Below are 16979 nucleotides of genomic sequence, written 5' to 3'. Positions count from 1 at the left end.
CAGAGGGCCGGGGGGGCTGGGGCCCTGGCCTAGGCAGGGTTAATATGTTGCTTCTGAAGCCCCTCTGGGGTTGATGTTTATTTGAGATCCGGAAGCCAAACAGCCAATAAGGAGAGAAGCTCCAGGCCTCACCCTGAGTGGGGCCAAGCTCCTACAGAGCTGCAGGTGCTCAGCACCCCCAGGACCAAGCCACATCCCCAGCTAAGAACACTCCCCCCCCCCCATTTGCAGAGACCCTCTGGCAGCCCAGGCACCCCAAGGGCTGCTGGCCATCAATCGCAGGCCCCAGGGGCTGGACATTTTCGGGACCCACCCACCCCAGTTAACACAGAAACACACACACCAGTAAGGGCCCACCCAGCCTGTCGTGCATTATGTCATTTCTGGCCAGCCCCCCCTAGCCCATCCCCATTGGCCCAACCAGCACAGGGTCTGCCAGGAGGATTTCCCCAGAGCCTGGGGGAGCTCTCGCTAGCCAAGCACGGCTGGGCCTGCTCCGTGCACGGGTGGGAGCCCCCACGCCTCCTTGCCTTGTTTGCACAAAGCGAAGGGAAGATTCTGGGTTGGTTTCACGCTGCCTTTGCACGGGTACAGATGGCTCCCTAAGGCTGGGGGTTGATGGGACTAGTGGTGCTCTCACCGCTCCCCAGACAGCGCCCCCATGTGCACCCCGCTCACCTCCCCTCTCTCCGGGAGAGCTCTGCTCGCACAGAGCCCGGGGCCGGGGCACTGTAGTTCTGTGTGGAAGCCACCAGGTGGGTCCCTGGTGCCCGACAGCCGCTGTCCTGGCAGCCTCACCCCCGCTGCAGCATGTGCACTTAAGGCCAGCGCCGGGGACCTCGTGCTGAGCACAGCCGCGGGGGTTTGCAACATCGCTGCAGCCTGAGCTCCGGTGACCTGCGCCCAGCTCGGAGGTGGGCACCAGGCCAGGGCAAAGGGGAACACAGCAGGATTATGGGGCAGAGCAGTGCACACTGGGAACAACCCTAGCTCCAAACCAGGGACATGGGATGAGTTGCTCAGTTCTCAGCTTGTTGCTTCTGGAGTTGGGCTGGGGGTGTGGTTTGCTCAGGCTCTCTGGCCTGGGAAGTTTCAACATATGCAGGAGACTCTAAGTGCTTTATAGATGGTTAGCTCAGGAATCGCTTCACCTGCCACAAGAATGCAGCCACTTCTGGGGTGGAACCCAGCAACGATTTAACAGCCACACAACACAACAGTTTCGGACAAGAAGTGAACCCTGGATCAGACACTGCAGGGGCAGTCTGGATCCCTCCACTGTAGGCTGGCTATAAATGGGATCAACTAAAAGGTGGAAGAGGGATTTTTTTAAACTGATCCCACTCCTATTCCTATCCAGATGGGAGTTCAGAAATGTGCCTTTTGCCATCCTTCCAGTGGGCAGGTGGCAGAGACATTTCCACCCACTAACAATCCTTGACGGGTACCCAGTGGGTGGGGGAAGGGAGCGGGCAGCTGTGGCTAGACATGGTGAAGTGCCCACCCAGGCGTGTGTACTCACACCCACCCCGTGATCCCAGCTACAAGGGACGGCACTAGCTTGGTTTCTTCTGCAGCTCTGATTACCTATGGTCGAATTCTGCCTTCCGCTCCAGCCCAGCAACCCCACTGGCTCCAGGCGCTGAATTTGACCCATAATCTTTTAGCCTCTCCGAGCCCAACAGAAACCCAGGTCCCTGCTCATTTCCCTCCCCCGCCCCCGTAACCTGCCGGGGGGCGTGCTGGGGTGGAAGGCAGGTGTGTCTGAGGAGCAGGCCTGGAGGGCAGCAGTCGGCCCTGCGAAACACTGGCGTAGCTGAGTTCCAAACACGCCAGCAATCCAGCGCTGGCCAGCACCCAGCCCAGCCCAGAAACACAACCTGCCTGCCGCGGATACATTACAGCGCTGCCTCCCTTCCAGCGGGCGTGACATGCGGCGGTTACACTAACCCGTGGCCGTGCGGCTCAGGTAATGTGCACCTGGCTTCAGGCAGGCGAGGAGCTGGCCGCGGGCAGCTGTAAGCGGAACCGCCAAAGAAAGCGAGAACTCAAGCATGAAAAAATTATTAGGCAACCAATCCCCTGGACCTATTTTCAGGAACAATGGCTGCCCCTTGGTCCCGCTGCAACCCGAGTGGCCTGTCAGCCAGAAGCTGCCCGAGCAATCAGAGCCTGGGTCTGTGGGAGCGAAACCATTTACCCAGACCAAGGGAGCTGCTCATCGGGGCCCGGCACAAGGAATCGTCCCCTCCAGCTTGCCATTGCTGATCCCCAGCGACCCAGCAGAGCGTGGCTGAGTCCCTCGGCTTCCCTGCTGCCTGCAGCGGTTCTTAGGGCAGCTTAACCCCTCTCCACGTGTGTCACAGCTTCCCTCTTCCCTTTCAGCACCTGCAGCTTGGTGCCCAGCACTACACCAAGCACTGGAGGTCCTGGCCAGGATCAGGGCCCATTGTGCTCAGAGCTGCACAAAACTCACAGTAATAGAAATACCCTGCCCCAAAGAGATAAAATCACAACAGAGATGGGTGGGAGGGGAAACTGAGGCATGGAGCAGTGCAGCGACTTGCCCAAGATCTCCCAGCAGCTTGGTGGCAGAGCTGGCAATAGAACCAGGTTTTCTGAGTCCCACCCCAGTGCCCTGTCTGCTAGCCTCCATGGCCACTCATGCTGCCCAGCCTGGTTCCTTGGGCTGGGAGATCCAGTGCGTCTGAGCCCTTGCATGAAACCCAGCCCCAAACTCTTTGTGGGCTGGTAAGTGGAGGTGTGGTCTCATGGGAGTGATGCTGGGAGCAGCCGAGCATCTCACACTCTGTGCCAGGAGATGCTGAGCGCTGCGGGGGTCCAGCCAGGAGGGAAGCAGGGAATCATAGAAGGATGCATACCCACTTGGTTTCGTATCACCTCTTCCCTGAGTGCAGTGGTGGATTTGATTTAAGTCTTGTGACACCAGCCTGGGGTGGGGTGGGACCCTTATGCCCATTGTATAGATGGGGAAACTGAGGCACAGAGCAGGGAAGGGACTTGCCTAAAATCACCCAGCAAATCAGCAGCAGAGGCAGGATTAGAACCCAGAGCCCACCATACTTAGCCAGGAGCTTTAACCACTAGGTCATGCTTCCAAACCTCTAGGGTGCTCCTGGGACGCACAGCTGAACTCCAAACCATTGCCCTGAATGTGGCCCCCAGCACCTGCCCCAAGCTCTGCCTCCCACCCACCCACGACGGGCCGAGACACGCAGCGTTATGCCAGCAGGACAAGCCCAGCTGACCTGGCTGGCGCTCAGGGGGAGTGGCATCAGCCTGTCATGCCCAGTGCTCTCCTAAAGACCTAGGCCCAATGGGGGGATCTGCAGCCTTCCGGCTTGGGCCCCGGCATTATGATTTCCACTGGCAGAGGATTTTGGTTATTAAGACACTTCCTCCTCTGCCTAGCTCAGCTCCCGGCTGGAGTGGGAGACCCTCTGGAGAACCAGAGAGCGGGGGGACGTGGCCTGGGCCAGTGGCTGAGCACTGAGCGCCTGCATCCAGCTGGCCCCATCTCTTAGCATTTTGTGTCACTCCTGCACAGTTTGGAAAGTGAAAGAAGTAGCCCTCCGTCAACCACTAGCACGTGCCCTGCAAGCCAGCCAGCTGACAGGCCCCAGCTGGAGCAGAGATGGGCATCGCGGGTGGCCCTGATATTTCTAGGGGACCTCTGCCCCCCCAACACACACATTTTTCAGGCCTCTTTGCCCATCAGAAAGAAGCAACCCAAAGGCAGGAGCCCGGTGTGTTCAGATCCCTTTGTAGGTCAGGATTCACATCAGCAGCCCCATTAGCCCAGAGACCCTCACCACACCGGGTGGGACTTGGGAATAGCGAGCAGAAGGTGTGCAGGCTGGCATGAAATGTGGGCGAGGGGCTGGCACCTACTTCTGCTTCTGCTCCCCCGCACTGCCAAGGCAGAGAGGGACTCTGGAGGGGCAGAGCTGGCATGACAGGCCTTCGTGGAGGGAGAGATGAGTGTGTACTGGAGCCCTGGGCAGCGCTTTGTCCCCCACCAGCGGCCCCCCAGGAGGCAACGCGAGAAGGTAACAGGAAACCGCAGGGTGGGCTGGCACGTTTGACTCCTGATGTGTCTGATTTCTCTCAATCTCCTTCTCTCGCTGTGGGCGCCTCGGGGAGCTAGGCGAGGGGCCGGGGGGAAGCCGAGGGGGAGCCAAGGAGCTGGGGAGTGCATGTCACCTGACACACAGGACACCCCAAGACATACGAAGGACCCCTGGGCTGCAGGACCCCTGCAGTAGTAACAGTGCCCCCCATGGGGCCTGTACCCCATTGAGGAGGAGCCCATGGGACCCCCTGGCACAGCTGCAGGCTCAGTCCCAGGTGCCCTGACACCCATTGCTTTGGGCCCCCTCTCAGGGCCAGGCCACCCCCGATCCTGTTGGAGCCTCTCTCTGAATCCAGTGGGACAAGGGCTTACCCCCGAGCAGCCAGCGTGGCCATGGGTCAGGCAGAGCCGACCCCCACACAGCCAGCCCAGCTCCCAACGCCCCCACCCACGGGACTGCCAGCACTTCCCTGCCGAGATGCTCTGGCCCTGCCTCTGTGGTCAGCGCTTACCCTGCGCAGGGGGCCGAGCAGCCCCAGCCCATCCAAACCCCACTGCGTGCGCCAGCCGGGACTCGCACCCACAGAGCCTGGGGGAGCGACACCAGAGGGCTGGGGACAGCCAGGCCAGGCTGGAGCACAGGCCCCCTGGCTTGGCTTCATCCCATGCTCCCATGGGCCACCCTCCTCCCCACTCAGACCCTGCTGCCTGCCACCCCATCCACCCCCCTTCTCTCCCCCCGGCTCTTTCCTCATTGCAGGCCGAGGCCCCTTTGGCTGCTCTTCTCCACCCCGCCACCCCCCGCCAGAGCATTAACAAGGAATTTTTGCGCCTGAGGCAAGGGCCGGCTCCAGGCTCTTCGGCCGGCGGCGGGTCCCTGAGTCCCTCCGGAGAAAAGGACCCGCCGCTGAATTGCCGCCAAAGAATGAATGAAGCGGCGGCAGCAATTCGACGGCAGGTCCTTCCCTCCAAGAGGGAGTCAGAGCCACCGAAGTGGTGGTGGCAGAGCTGCCACCGAAGCGCTGCCGATCGCGGTAGAGCTGCGCCCCTCTGCTTTGCCTGGCCCTTGTTACAGCTCTGCCCCCCGCCAGCTCTGCCTGGCTGCCAGATGGGGGCAATGGCCCGGCTGGGCTCACACCCTAGGGCCTCAGAGACGGGCCCTCCCCCTGCCCAGGGATGGCAGCCACGCTGGCCCTGGCCGTTTGCACCCCTGCTATGTCCCCTTGCAAACTCCCACAGGCCACCTGCTCCCAGGGCCCCAGACGGGGGTGACTGCCCCCCGAGGTACTAGCTGCCCCATGCCAGGTGGAGCTATTTGTGAGGCTGTTCCCCTGCACTCACAACTCGGCCACAGAGCATCTTGGGGGCTGCCTGGGCTGGGGGAGGATTTGGAGCAGCAGGGGGTGCAGGACAGATGGAGGCCAGAGGCCCAAAGGGGGATAAACGGTTTAAACTAATCAAAGGGCCGGGCTAATTGTTAAGGAGCTTAGCGGCTGGGCCAGCCTGCTGCTGGGGTGACCTCCTGCCGAGTCAGAGACGCCCGTAACCCTAGCCGGGTGCCCACGGGAAGGCAGCGCGGCCCCGGCAGGGGCGGATCGGGTTGCTGCCCAAGTTTTCCACCTGAGGCTTGGTGGCTCAGAAGAAGGAGGCAGAACCGGCAGCCGGGGGCAGAGCTCACCGTCCGCGGAGGGGTCAGGAACTCAGACACCAGCCGCGGCCCCAGCCCCAGCGGAACAGCCTGTGAGGCCGGCCCAGCGGAGCTGAACACCGGAGCAGAGGCTCCATCAAAGGCCCATTGTCTCCCGCGTCAACCCCCTTGCTTGTGCTCACGCAAACCCCGCAACTGAGCCCATTGAAATCCAGGTGAGCTCCGTAATCTTAGCTGGGCCTCTCTAACGCCGGCCGCAGCGCCTCAGCCCGGGCGTTTCCTGGTCTGCACCCCCGGCACGCCGGAGCAGGAGAGGTCAGCCGGAGCGGCCGCGCAGGGGGTGCCGGTGCTGCTGGCTGTGGGGCCAGACACCCAGACGAGGTTGGCATTCCAGGCTGCAGGTTAGATGAACGCAAGAGAGACTGCACCCGGCGGAGAGGGACCAGGAACTGGGGCAGCGGCACGTCAGTGTGGCTTGGACTGAGGCACTTCGCTCTAATCCAGGTCTGCCTGGGGCCAGCTGCGTGTGGGAGTGAGTGTGTGAGCACACACCCACCAGTGTCCTCAGCAGAGCTGGGAGAACCTCGGCTCACGCCCCACTCCCCAGGAACCGACAGAAGATGCCAACCAACGGTATCCACCAGGTCCTGAAGATCCAGTTTGGCTTGATCAACTTCCAGAGCCGCTACCTGACGGCCGAGAGCTTTGGCTACAAGGTCAACGCCTCGGCGCCCAGCCTGAAGAGGAAGCAGATATGGACCCTGGAGCAGGACGAGGCCGACAGCTCCGTGGTCTTCCTGAGAAGCCACCTGGGCAGGTACCTGGCCACTGACAAGGACGGGAAGGTGTCGTGTGAAGCCGAGAAGCCGGGCAGAGACGGGCGCTTTGCTATTGTCACCCAGTCAGACGGGCGCTGGGCCCTGCAGTCTCAGCCCTACAAGCGCTTCTTCGGGGGCTCGGAAGACAGGCTGTCCTGCTTCGCCCAGGCTGTCACTGAGGCAGAGCTGTGGACCGTCCACCTGGCCATCCACCCGCAGGCCAACCTGCTGAGCATCAGTCGTAGGCGGTACGCGCACCTGAGCGCCCTGGAGGATGAGATCTCCACCGACAGCAATATCCCCTGGGGCGTGGACGCGCTCATCACCCTCACCTTCCAGAACCAGCGGTACTGCCTGCGGGCCTGCGACAACCGCTACCTGCAGAACGACGGTGCGCTGGTGCCGGAGCCCAGCCCGCGCACCGGCTACACCCTGGAGTTCAAGGCAGGGAAGGTGGCTTTCAAGGACTGCAACGGGAAGTACCTGGCGCCCATAGGGCCCACGGGCACCCTGAAGGCCGGGAGGAGCTCCAAGCCGGGCAAGGACGAACTCTTTGATCTGGAGGAGAGCCACCCACAAGTGGTTTTCCTGGCGTCCAATGGCCGATATGTCTCCATCCGGCAAGGTAAGTGCCCCCCCCTTTGCCCCCTTCCCTCCCCATGGGCAGCTCCCCTCTAGAGATGCCAGCAGAGTCTGTGTTTATGATCTATGGGGTGGGAGGGTGTCCTGCCCCCATACACCTCAGCACCTAGAACCTGTGTTTCCTGGGTGCCACTCTGCCTGTTGTAATGGCTCTTCAGCCAAGCCAGCTTGGAGGGACCTGCTGGGGGCTCCGGGGCGGGCCCTCTGGGCTCCTGTGGGTCCGGGGCTGCCTGGTCAAGGCTCTCCTGGCTCCTTTCCCCCCGCTTTCGCTGTGGCATTTCAAGTGCACTCCCCACCCCTTCCCGGGCTCCCTCTCTGTCTGGAGTGGGGGCACGCCCCACTCACTGTCAGCCCACGCTCGGGCCCAGCCCCCCTGGGTCAGATTCCCAGGTGGTCCTGCTGTGGGCCTGGCTGGCGGGGGACGGGGACTGACACTCACCCTTTCTCCAGTTGTGCTTCTTAGTGGCCTTGGCACCGGAGCCGTCTGTGCTGAGAGGGGCTCTCCTGCTGTCTCCCTGGTCACGAGCAGCCCCTCTGGCTGGCACCCACACCGTACGGTGGGGTGGGCCACACCAGTTGGTTCTTCAATAAACCACATCCCTGGGCCACCAGGTAGTGACCAGCCAGCTCCCTGCTGCACCTGAAGCCCATCAGCCCCGGGGAATGTGGGGTTCTCTCCTCCCACGCAGCAACAGCCCAGCAGGTCCTTTTGCCTGGTATCCTGGTAGCTAATAATCCCCTCGTCCGTGGCACGGCCTGCGGAGCGGCCCCAGGGGCAGTGACCCGTCTTAATCAGCAGCCTGCTGTCCCGGAGCCCACATCAGCTCATAGTCCTTCTCCAGCCCTGTTTGCGTTCAGGCGCTAGAGCCAGGCCCAATGCACCTGGCCAGGTGCAGACTGTCCTTTCCAGGGGTCCTGCTGACAATCACTTTCTGTCCACCGCAGCCCCATGCCTGCAATCCTCACTGCTGCAGCTGCTGTTGTTACTGCAGGGCCTGGGACCAGCGACAGGCATTTCCGGGGGCAGCGTCTTTGGCGAAGTGGGAGACTTTTCTCTCTGCACAGCACCTGCGGGCCTTCCCAGAGCCCAGCCCTGGCAAGCCAAAAGGGTATCAAAGGCGGCCCCCAAGGTGGTCCCTTCTCCTCCAGGAGCTGCCCTGGAGCTGCAGCAAGCAGTGCCCGCTGCCCAGCCCTGGGTTGCCGGCTGCCCCATGTCAACGTGGGTTGCACTCTTCCAAGTTAGTGCCGGCTGGAGGCCACTGCAGGCCTTTTGCCTCCGTCCTGCCAGGCTTGTGTGCAACCCTACACTAACACACGGATGCACAGCCCAGTGCTAGTGCGCAACCCTACACTAACAAAGGGGGGTGCACAGGCCCCAGGCTAGTGTGCAACCCTACACTAACAAACGGGTGCACAGCCCAGTGTTAGTGTGCAACCCTACACTAACAAATGGGGGTGCACAGCCTGGCGTTAGTGTGCAACCCTACACTAACAAAGCAGGCTCTGCGTGCGAGTGAGAAAAGCCCACCAGATAGCAGATTTCCACATACACTTTGACCAGTGGCGACGGCTGACAGTGTCCATCCCAGGAGGGCCGGTGTCTCCAGGGCCCAGCTGCGTGTTGGGGTGAAGCTCACGTGTTGTGGAGCTGGAGAACATGCACCAGGGTGCCGTGGAGCTAGGTGTTGCCCCCCCTTCCCCTGCCGGGGGGAGCAGGGGCCTTCTTTGGGGCAGTGTGGCCCATGGAGGTGAACGATGATGCGGAGGTTCCCGCTGTTTAGCGGGCATGGGGGTCAAAGCAAGTGTATCTGGGACATGGGCTGGCTCCCCCATGGCAGTCATGGCTCCGGTCCAGCCCTGGCAGAATTCAAGGGAGCTTGGGGGAGGGGGGGCAACATGGGACAGGCCCCCGGTCTCCGAACCAAGGCCTGATCCCCCCACAGCGGCCCTGGGGGCCATGGGAGGCCATACCCAATTGGGGGGCTGCCCCTCCTGCCCCTCCCTCCCCGCCAGCAGAGGAGACCCAGAGGGGCAGGGGCTGCCCAGCGCCTGCCTCCCTTGGCACTGAGCCACCTCCTCTCCCTGCCCGGTGAGTCAGCCTGGGCCATATGGGCCCGACGGGGAACAGGTGGCAGCGGGTGACGCTCCCTCCGCCAAGGGGCGCGTGCGGGCGGCGCTTTGCTCGCTGCTCCATTGCCATAGTAACCTGGCCCCACAACCCGGCCTGCGCACCACGGGGTTTGGGGAGGGAGTGCTGCAAAGGTGTGTGTGAGAAGAGGAGTCTGGGGGTGTGTGCATAGGTTGTGTAGTGTGTGTACACGTGAGTCTGTGTGAGAGAAAGTCTGTGTGTGGATCTGGGGGTGTCAGAATCTATGTGTGCGTGCACATGAGTGTGTGTGCACATGGGATATCTGTGTGCATGTGTGTGTGTGAGCCTGGGTCTGGGTGTGCATGTGTACACATGGGGGTGGTTGGGAGACCATGGGTCTCCCTGAGCCCCTCCTGCCAGCCATGCTGCACGGCCTGGCGGTGACGTTGTGTGTGGGATGAAAAGCTGGTGCTGGAGGGAGACCCACCAAATTCAGGACACTGGTGGGGGGAGACCCAGCAATCTCCCAGAGTGCAGCAGCCAGCCATTGCCAGCACGCCCTGTGCCCCCTGCAAACTGCAAACACCTCCTGGGGGCAGGGCCCACAACCCCCTGGCTGCAGGCTGAGTGGTGGCTCTTTTGGGCACAGGCAGGGGGGCTGATAGGCACCCTGTGGAGCGCCCGGGTTTGGGGCAGTGAGGGGCGGTGGGGCTGCCCCATGCAGCCAGCGAGCTAACAGTGTTGCTGCGTGCGGCCCAAGCAGCTTATGTGCGGGTGACGCTGAGGGCTGTTATAAATAGGGGGGTTGTGGTTCTCAATTGCTAAGCAGATGGAAACAGCAGCAATCAGGTTAACGAGCCCAATTAGTGCCGATTGTTTGGGAGGATTTGCTGGGCGGGGGGCACCCGCAGCTCAGTGGCTCACCCAGTGGAAAAGGGGGTGAGCAGGGCATGGCCGGGGCTGTGACACAGGGAATTAGGGCTCCGTGACCCGAGCGGTCAGCCATGCTCTGCTCACCCGGGTGCACGCCCTGACGGCAGGGGCTGGCAACGCTGGCTCCTGGCAGGTGCCATGCAGGGATGCTGGGGGGCTCCCCAGTGCCCCTCTGGCCTAAGCAGCTACACAACACCAGTGAGACCTGGGGGAGACAGGGCCGTGCATCCATGTGAGCAGGGGATGGGCCATAAAGCCACATCCTTGTTCTCTATTAATCCTAACCGCAGCCCCTGCTAGACCAGCCCTCGGCTCTGCCTCCCCCCAGCTCTGCCAGTGTCCCTCAGTCCTGACCCCCAGCCTTGCCCCATGCCCTGCGGCCTCCTCGTTCCCTGCAGGTGTCAATGTCTCAGCCAACCAGGACGAGGAGATGACTCATGAGACTTTCCAGATGCAAATTGACAGAGAGACCAAGAAGTGCATCTTCCACTCCAACGTGGGCAGCTCCTGGACCCTGGTGTCCCACGGGGGCATCCAGGTCACTGCCACCAGCGTGTGAGTATGTACGCCATCCTGCTCGCTCCCCCGGCACGCTCGGCCAGCCTGCAGCGCTCAGCTGGCCAGCCCTGGAGCCACAGCAAGGGCACCAGGGGGCAGGGGCACCAGCAGGACAAAGGGCAAATCAGGTCTGGGGCCAGCCCTAGGGGCTGAGCATGCATCATGGGAGCTGTGACCAGGCTGTTAAAGTCACTGGGGTTGCTGGCTGCTGGAGCACTGTGCTGGGGGCAGGTGCAGGCACCTCCTGGCAGGTACCTGCCTGGGCCAGTCTGCTGGGCTTGCCAGGCACTGAGCACCAAGGAGATCAGCCGCTGCAGGTGCCCCCTGCCCTGCCCAAACTGCCCCTTCCAGAGCCCGTCTCTGACTCGGGCTGTCTTGCTTGCTCCCCCAGTGCCGCCAACAGCATGTTCGACATGGAGTGGCGTGGCCGGCGGGTGGCCCTCAAGGCCAGCAACGGCAAGTACATCTGCGCCAAGAAGAACGGGCAGCTGGCCGCAGTTAGCGACTCTGTTGGTAAGTCCTGCTGCAGCCAGGGGATGCAGGAGCCCAGGACTCAGCGCCTACAGGGCCAGGCTGAGGGCAGCGTTGCTGGGGGCCGGTGGGTGAGAGGGGTTTGCAGCTGCGACGCCCACCCTGTGCCAGCGAGCTCCGCTGCACCCCCAACGGAGGCTGACGTCCCCCTAGCTGTCAAGGGGCAGGGTTACTGGGTGAGCAGGGGGTGCCTGGTGCCCAGGCCCTGGCAGAAGGGGTGGCTGTGGCCCCACTGGGCAGGGCTGCCCCACGACCCGCTGCCCACAGCCCTGCCGTGCTCCCCAGGGGAAGACGAGGAGTTCGTCCTCAAGCTGATTAACCGGCCCATCCTGGTGCTGCGGGGTGACCACGGCTTCGTCTGCTGCCACCGCGGCTCCAACCTGCTGGATGCCAACCGGGCCACCTACGACGTCTTCCAGCTGCTCTTCAGCGACGGGGCCTACCACATCCGGGGTGAGTGCCAGGCCGGGCGGGGGGGTGGGCGCAGCCTGGCAGGGCCCTGCCCTCACCCGCCCCCTCTGCTCTCTCCCCAGGCCTCAGCGGCAAGTTCTGGTACGTCGCCAGCAGCGGTGCCATCTGCAGCGACGGGGAGATGTCTGAGGATTTCTTCTTCGAGTTCCGGGAGCGCGGGCGCGTGGCCATCCGGGGAAAGAATGGGAAATACCTGCGCGGGGACCCAGCCGGCACCCTGCGCGCCGACGCCGACTCCCTGCCCCGCGCCACACTCTGGGAGTACTGATCCCGCCCCCCACCCCTAGTGCATAGACCCCTAGGGCCCGTGCCAGCTGCCTGGCACACGCCCAGCGACCCCTGCTGGACTCTCACCTGCTGCGCGGCAGGGAGGGGCACAAGGGGGCATGCCCCTCCCCCCCGCTGGGCAGCCGGGTGGGGGTGGACTGGCTGGGAGGGGCTTGTGGGCTTGCAAGAGGTTGACATGGTAGATGCCTGGTGTTAGTGCTGTCCTTGACCCCCCATGCCTGTCCCCTCGGCCCCCCCCCCACTGAGCTCATTAAAATCCAGTTGAGTTGCACACCGGGAGGGTCGCTCGTCTTCCTTCACCAGCAGCGCCCCGCCGAGCCCCTGGCACCAGGCTGGCAGACCCCATCCTCGGACAAGGGGCCCCGCCCGTGCCAGGGCTGTGAGCCACAGCAGCACAGCTGGGCGGGCTGCCACCAGGCCCCCAAGGCACCGCCCTGCCACTCGCTCAGCCCCTCGGCCTGGGGCCCCTGCTCCCCCAGCCCTGAGCAGCAGATTCTGCACATTTACCAGCGAAGCCTGGAGAGCGAGGGAAGGGGGACGGGGGCTGCAGAGGGAAGGGGGCTGGAGCGGGTGGGGGAGCAGGAAGGGCTGCAGGGAGGAATGAGGGGCTGTGGGGGGTGGTGGTGGGGGAGTGGAGCCCAGAGACGGAGGGGGCCCAGTCCCAGCCTCTGGGTGCAGGCAGCTGGCGTCTCCCTGGGCACGTGGGCAGAGTTAACCCTGCCCGAGGAATCCCAGCTATGCAGCTGCTGGGAACTGGCCACACCAGGCATGTCCTGCCCACCCCACCCGCTGCCAGGGCTGCGCGCACTCTCTGCCCAGGGGCCAGGAATGGTCGCTCCAGCCCAGAGGTGGCTGCACCTTGCTGGCTTAGCAGGCTCAGGCCAGGATGACATTGGGAGGCCCCTGGCAGCGTGTGGCCCGGGCGCTGGGCTATGGTGCCCCACACAGGGCCGGGGCCGCACTGGGGAAGCCGACAGGCAGCAGGCTTCCTGCAGGATCAGGCAGAAGGGATCCTGCCCTGGGCCCCGCTTGGAGCCGCAGTTGCTGTGAGCCAAAGCTTGAGGCTGGCGCCGGGGGGCTGGAAATGCAGGGGCCTCAGTGCCCAGCCGGGGCCCTGGGTTTGGAGAGCAGTGCGGGCTTGGCCAGGTGCCACCAGTGCTGTTCCCCAGCCCACCCCCTCACTCAGCTGGCCCCAAGGAATGGGGTCTGGTCAGAACAGGGCTCTTGGAGTCCCTGCGTGGGGCAAGCCCAGGTGGGGGGGGGCACTGCCCCTCCTGGGTAGGGGGGGACTCAGCATTTCACCTGCTAAGTGAAGAGCAGGGGAGCGGCTGCAGCCCTAGGGGGATGTGTCAACTGGAGCAGCTCCCCCAGCAGGTCAAGCTAGTGCCCCCTGCTAGCCCCCCCAGCTGTGCCAGGACCCCCTGCTAATCCAGTCCTGGGCTCCCCCCCAACACCCTGCACCCCTGGCTGCTCCCAAGCCTGCATCGGGGCTGGGTCTCTGAGCTGTCACCAGGGCAGGGCTTATGGGGGCAGATGAGGAGCAGCAGGCCCAGTGCACTGGAAGCCCAGCTGGTGCCCCCCCGCTTCCTGGCAGCTGGCTGGGATAAGGGATGTGTGGAAACAGCAGGCAGAAGTGAGGGGGTCAGAGGGAAATGGCAGGAAGACCAGTGGGGGGGGGGACCTTCCACAAACAAAGCCCCCCCCCTTCCCCTGGGGTGGCCAAAGCCAACTTCACACCGAGCCAGGACGGGGTGGGAGGAGGGAGGGGATGCGTGGGGAACGCAGGACGGGGATGAGGGGAGGGAGGGGAAGCGTGGGGAGCGCAGGAGGGGGTGGGGGAGGCAGGGGAAGCGTGGGGAGCGCAGGACGGGGATGAGGGGAGGGAGGGGAAGCATGGGGAGCGCAGGATGGGGGTGAGGGGAAGCGTGGGGAGCGCAGGACGGGGATGAGGGGAGGGAGGGGAAGTGTGGGGAGCGCAGGATGGGGGTGAGGGGAAGCGTGGGGAGCGCAGGACGAGGGTGGGGGAGGGAGGGGAAGCGTGGGGAGCGCAGGACGAGGGTGGGGGAGGGAGGGGAAGCGTGGGGAGCGCAGGACGAGGGTGGGGGAGGGAGGGGAAGCGTGGGGAGCGCAGGACGGGGTGGGGGAGGGAGGGGAAGCGTGGGGAGCGCAGGACGGGGGTGAGGGGAAGCGTGGGGAGCGCAGGACGGGGGTGAGGGGAAGCGTGGGGAGCGCAGGACGGGGGTGAGGGGAGGGAGGGGAAGCGTGGGGAGCGCAGGACGGGGGCGAGGGGAAGCGTGGGGAGCGCAGGACTGGGGTGAGGGGAGGGAGGGGAAGCGTGGGGAGCGCAAGATGGAGGTGGGGGTAGGTAGGGGATGCGTGGGGAGAGCAGGAGGGGGCAGGAGGAGGGAGGGATGCATGCAAGGGGAGGGAGATGTGTGAGGAAGTTGGGGGGGGGGAATACAGGGCAAGGCCCATAGTGCCCCAGGGTTAGTGTATTTGCCTACCCAGCCAGATCCCAAAGGTCACAAGTGAAGTGAGTTGGGTGGGACTCGGAGAGCAGCCGTGGCCCAGGGCCTAGCCAGGGCTGCGGGTTGGGATTGAGGGGCACTGGCAGAGCTGGGGATGGGGGGAGCTGGGTCAGGTCAGAACAGACCGCAGGAGTCCTGACCCCCATCCCCTGCTTCCTGCCCCCAGCCTGCACCATCTCCCCCTGGCCTGGAGCGGGAGGGTCCCCGTCTCTGAGCACTCTGCTCCCTGCTGGGGGTACTGGAGACCGCAGCAGCTGGGCTGAGCCTCCTGTGGCTCCCTGGTGTGGGGGGCAAGGGGCCTTGGGCGCTGGCAGGCCCATGCCCCGACAGGCAGCCCAGGGGGCAGGGCTCAGGCAGTCCTCAAAGAATCTCCCCTAGCTGCCCTTGGGCCAGGGGGTTTGGGGCCTCCCTCTGGCGGGGGACGGGAACTGCTCAGCTCTGTGTCATAGCCCCTGCACGGAAGCCAGCTGAGGGAGATTCTCCAGTAGCTCAGTGGTCAGGGGCCGTGCCTGAGGAGGAGAGTCTGGGTCTGCCCCCGACCCTGCTGAGATGCTCAGAGCACCCTGCTGGGTTCACTGCAGCAGCCACCCAGCTCTAGCCGGGGCCCTGCGGCACTGCAGGGGTTAACGATCCTGCACGGGGGGGGCTGGGTGCCGGTGAGCGTAGCTCTGCCGCCCTCTAGTGGGGGTCGAGCGCACTGCAGCTGCTGGGCCCGCCCCATTAACCCCGCAGCGCCCGAGGCCGGGGGGGGGGGGGTGTGGGGGCGGGAAAAGCAGCTGGGCAGCCCCCCCCCCGCCCAACGCTGCAGGAGCTGGTCCTGCCTCAGCCCAGCGCTAGGGGCCCCCTCACCCCCAGGGATGCTGTTTGCTCAAGCACTCCTGGCTGGCAGCTGGCCCAGCTCGCTGGGGCCCATGGCAGGGGCCCCCGGCGACCCCATCACCTCATTGCAGCACCATTAGCAGCCCGCCCACGGCTGCGCTGCCCCTCTCAGCCCCAGGGGCTGGACAGAAAATCAACAGCAGCCCCGACAGGGGGGTACCCCTGGGAGTGCCCAGCCCTGCAGAGACACCAAAGCCAGAGACCCCCGGCAATCCCAGCCCTGGGCTCCCCCCACCCAGCTCTACCGGTGCCCTGCACTCCCGACCCGCAGCCCCTCAGCAATCCCAGCCCTGGGCTCCCCCCACCCAGCTCTACCGGTGCCCCGCACTCCCGACCCGCAGCCCCTCGGCAATCCCAGCCCTGGGCTCCCCCCACCCAGCTCTACCGGTGCCCCGCACTCCCGACCCGCAGCCCCTCGGCAATCCCAGCCCCGGGCTCCCCCCACCCAGCTCTGCCAGTGCCCCTCACTGTCAGGCCTGAGGGGCAGTGATGCAGGGGGAGCACCAGGAGGCCCAGGCTGAGCTGCACCCCACAGGGCTAAGCCACCAGGACCGAGCACTGAGGGCTGGGGCAGGCTGGGCTGCTCAGATGCCTGGGCAGCAGTATCCAGGACCGGGGAGGGGGCCTAGAGCCAGGTGAGCCAGAAGCCCCCCTGCGCCTGGCACTGGGAGCACCACAGGGACAGGGGGCACAAAGGACCTGCTCCCAGTGCAGCCCTGGGAGTGTGCAGTGTGAGGACTCCTCACACTGGGCCAGGCCTCACCTGGCATCTCCCAGCCCCAGGCAGAGCAGAGAGAAACACCACTGAAACAAGAGCATGTGACCCCACGTGGTCCTCTCCCTGGGCAGGCCCTGCCCAGCACCATGCCAGATCAGCATGGAAATCCTACGGAGGGGCTCTGTCTGCACCTGGCTGGATCCTCCCAGCTCCAGCAGAGGGGGCGGCTACTCAGCTCCGCCGAGGGTGGGATCAGACAGCAGCGGGAAGGGGGACACAGTTACATCCCAGGCCCCGCTGAGACTGCAGGGCCCCCTGCCCCGTGCTGCGATGTGGCTCACAGCACCAGCGCAAGAGGGCTGCGGAGGGCCAGCCCGTGGGGAGTGTGAGTGCAGGGGCTCATAGGCATCCTATAGGCCCCAGCGAGCTGGGCCAGCTGCACGGAAATCACTCTGGGGAGGAGTGGCCAAGTCACACAGTGCCAGCACTCCCCCTGCTGCCAACCCAGCCGCAGTCCAGCTGCCTAGCCCCTGGCTGGCATTGCTTGGAAGTGCTCACAACTCCACTGACCACCGCTGGCCAAACCATCCAATCAGCTGCCAAGGCAGGGGCCTGGCTTGTGACTCTGTGGGGCCCTGGCTAGCACGTCAGGTACGGGGGCCCTCATGGCAAGGAGGAGACAGCAGGGGTTTGCACCCGGCCAACATCTGTATGCAAAACAATCCCCTGGCAGGGCAGAGCCCAGCCTGGAATGCTGGTGCCCAGGGCAGGTGTTCACGGCCG

The 16979-nt window shown here is 64.5% G+C and overlaps 1 protein-coding gene across 2 annotated transcripts; it reads left to right on the top strand.

The window, feature by feature from the left end:
- Window positions 1-6361: 6361 nt before the first annotated feature.
- Window positions 6362-12241, top strand: FSCN2 (fascin actin-bundling protein 2, retinal). Of its 2 annotated transcripts, none has more exons than XM_050921077.1 (5): window positions 6362-7184; window positions 10622-10778; window positions 11173-11294; window positions 11598-11765; window positions 11846-12241. In XM_050921077.1, exons 1-5 carry the CDS (start codon window positions 6362-6364, stop codon window positions 12049-12051), a joined length of 1476 nt encoding a protein of 491 aa, XP_050777034.1. In that variant the 3' UTR covers window positions 12052-12241. The 2 variants fall into 2 exon arrangements, with proteins under 2 accessions (XP_050777034.1, XP_050777033.1); XM_050921076.1 differs by having other exon boundaries at window positions 11173-11298; window positions 11515-11765.
- Window positions 12242-16979: the final 4738 nt, after the last annotated feature.

This window comes from Gopherus flavomarginatus, chromosome 12, assembly GCF_025201925.1.
Source record: "Gopherus flavomarginatus isolate rGopFla2 chromosome 12, rGopFla2.mat.asm, whole genome shotgun sequence".
In the NCBI taxonomy this organism is placed as follows: domain Eukaryota; kingdom Metazoa; phylum Chordata; order Testudines; family Testudinidae; genus Gopherus; species Gopherus flavomarginatus.
Note: the sequence above shows the minus strand (reverse complement) of the source record. Positions and strands in the feature narration are given on the sequence as shown.

Bases quoted from the DNA above. Each gene is read 5' to 3' on its own strand.
- FSCN2 (XM_050921076.1), top strand. From the start codon at position 6,362: ATGCCAACCAACGGTATCCACCAGGTCCTGAAGATCCAGTTTGGCTTG. The intron at 11,299-11,514 runs GTCCTGCTGCAG...CCTGGTGCCCAG, and splicing joins GTTAGCGACTCTGTTGGTAA to GCCCTGGCAGAAGGGGTGGC. The intron at 11,766-11,845 runs GTGAGTGCCAGG...CTCTCTCCCCAG, and splicing joins CGGGGCCTACCACATCCGGG to GCCTCAGCGGCAAGTTCTGG.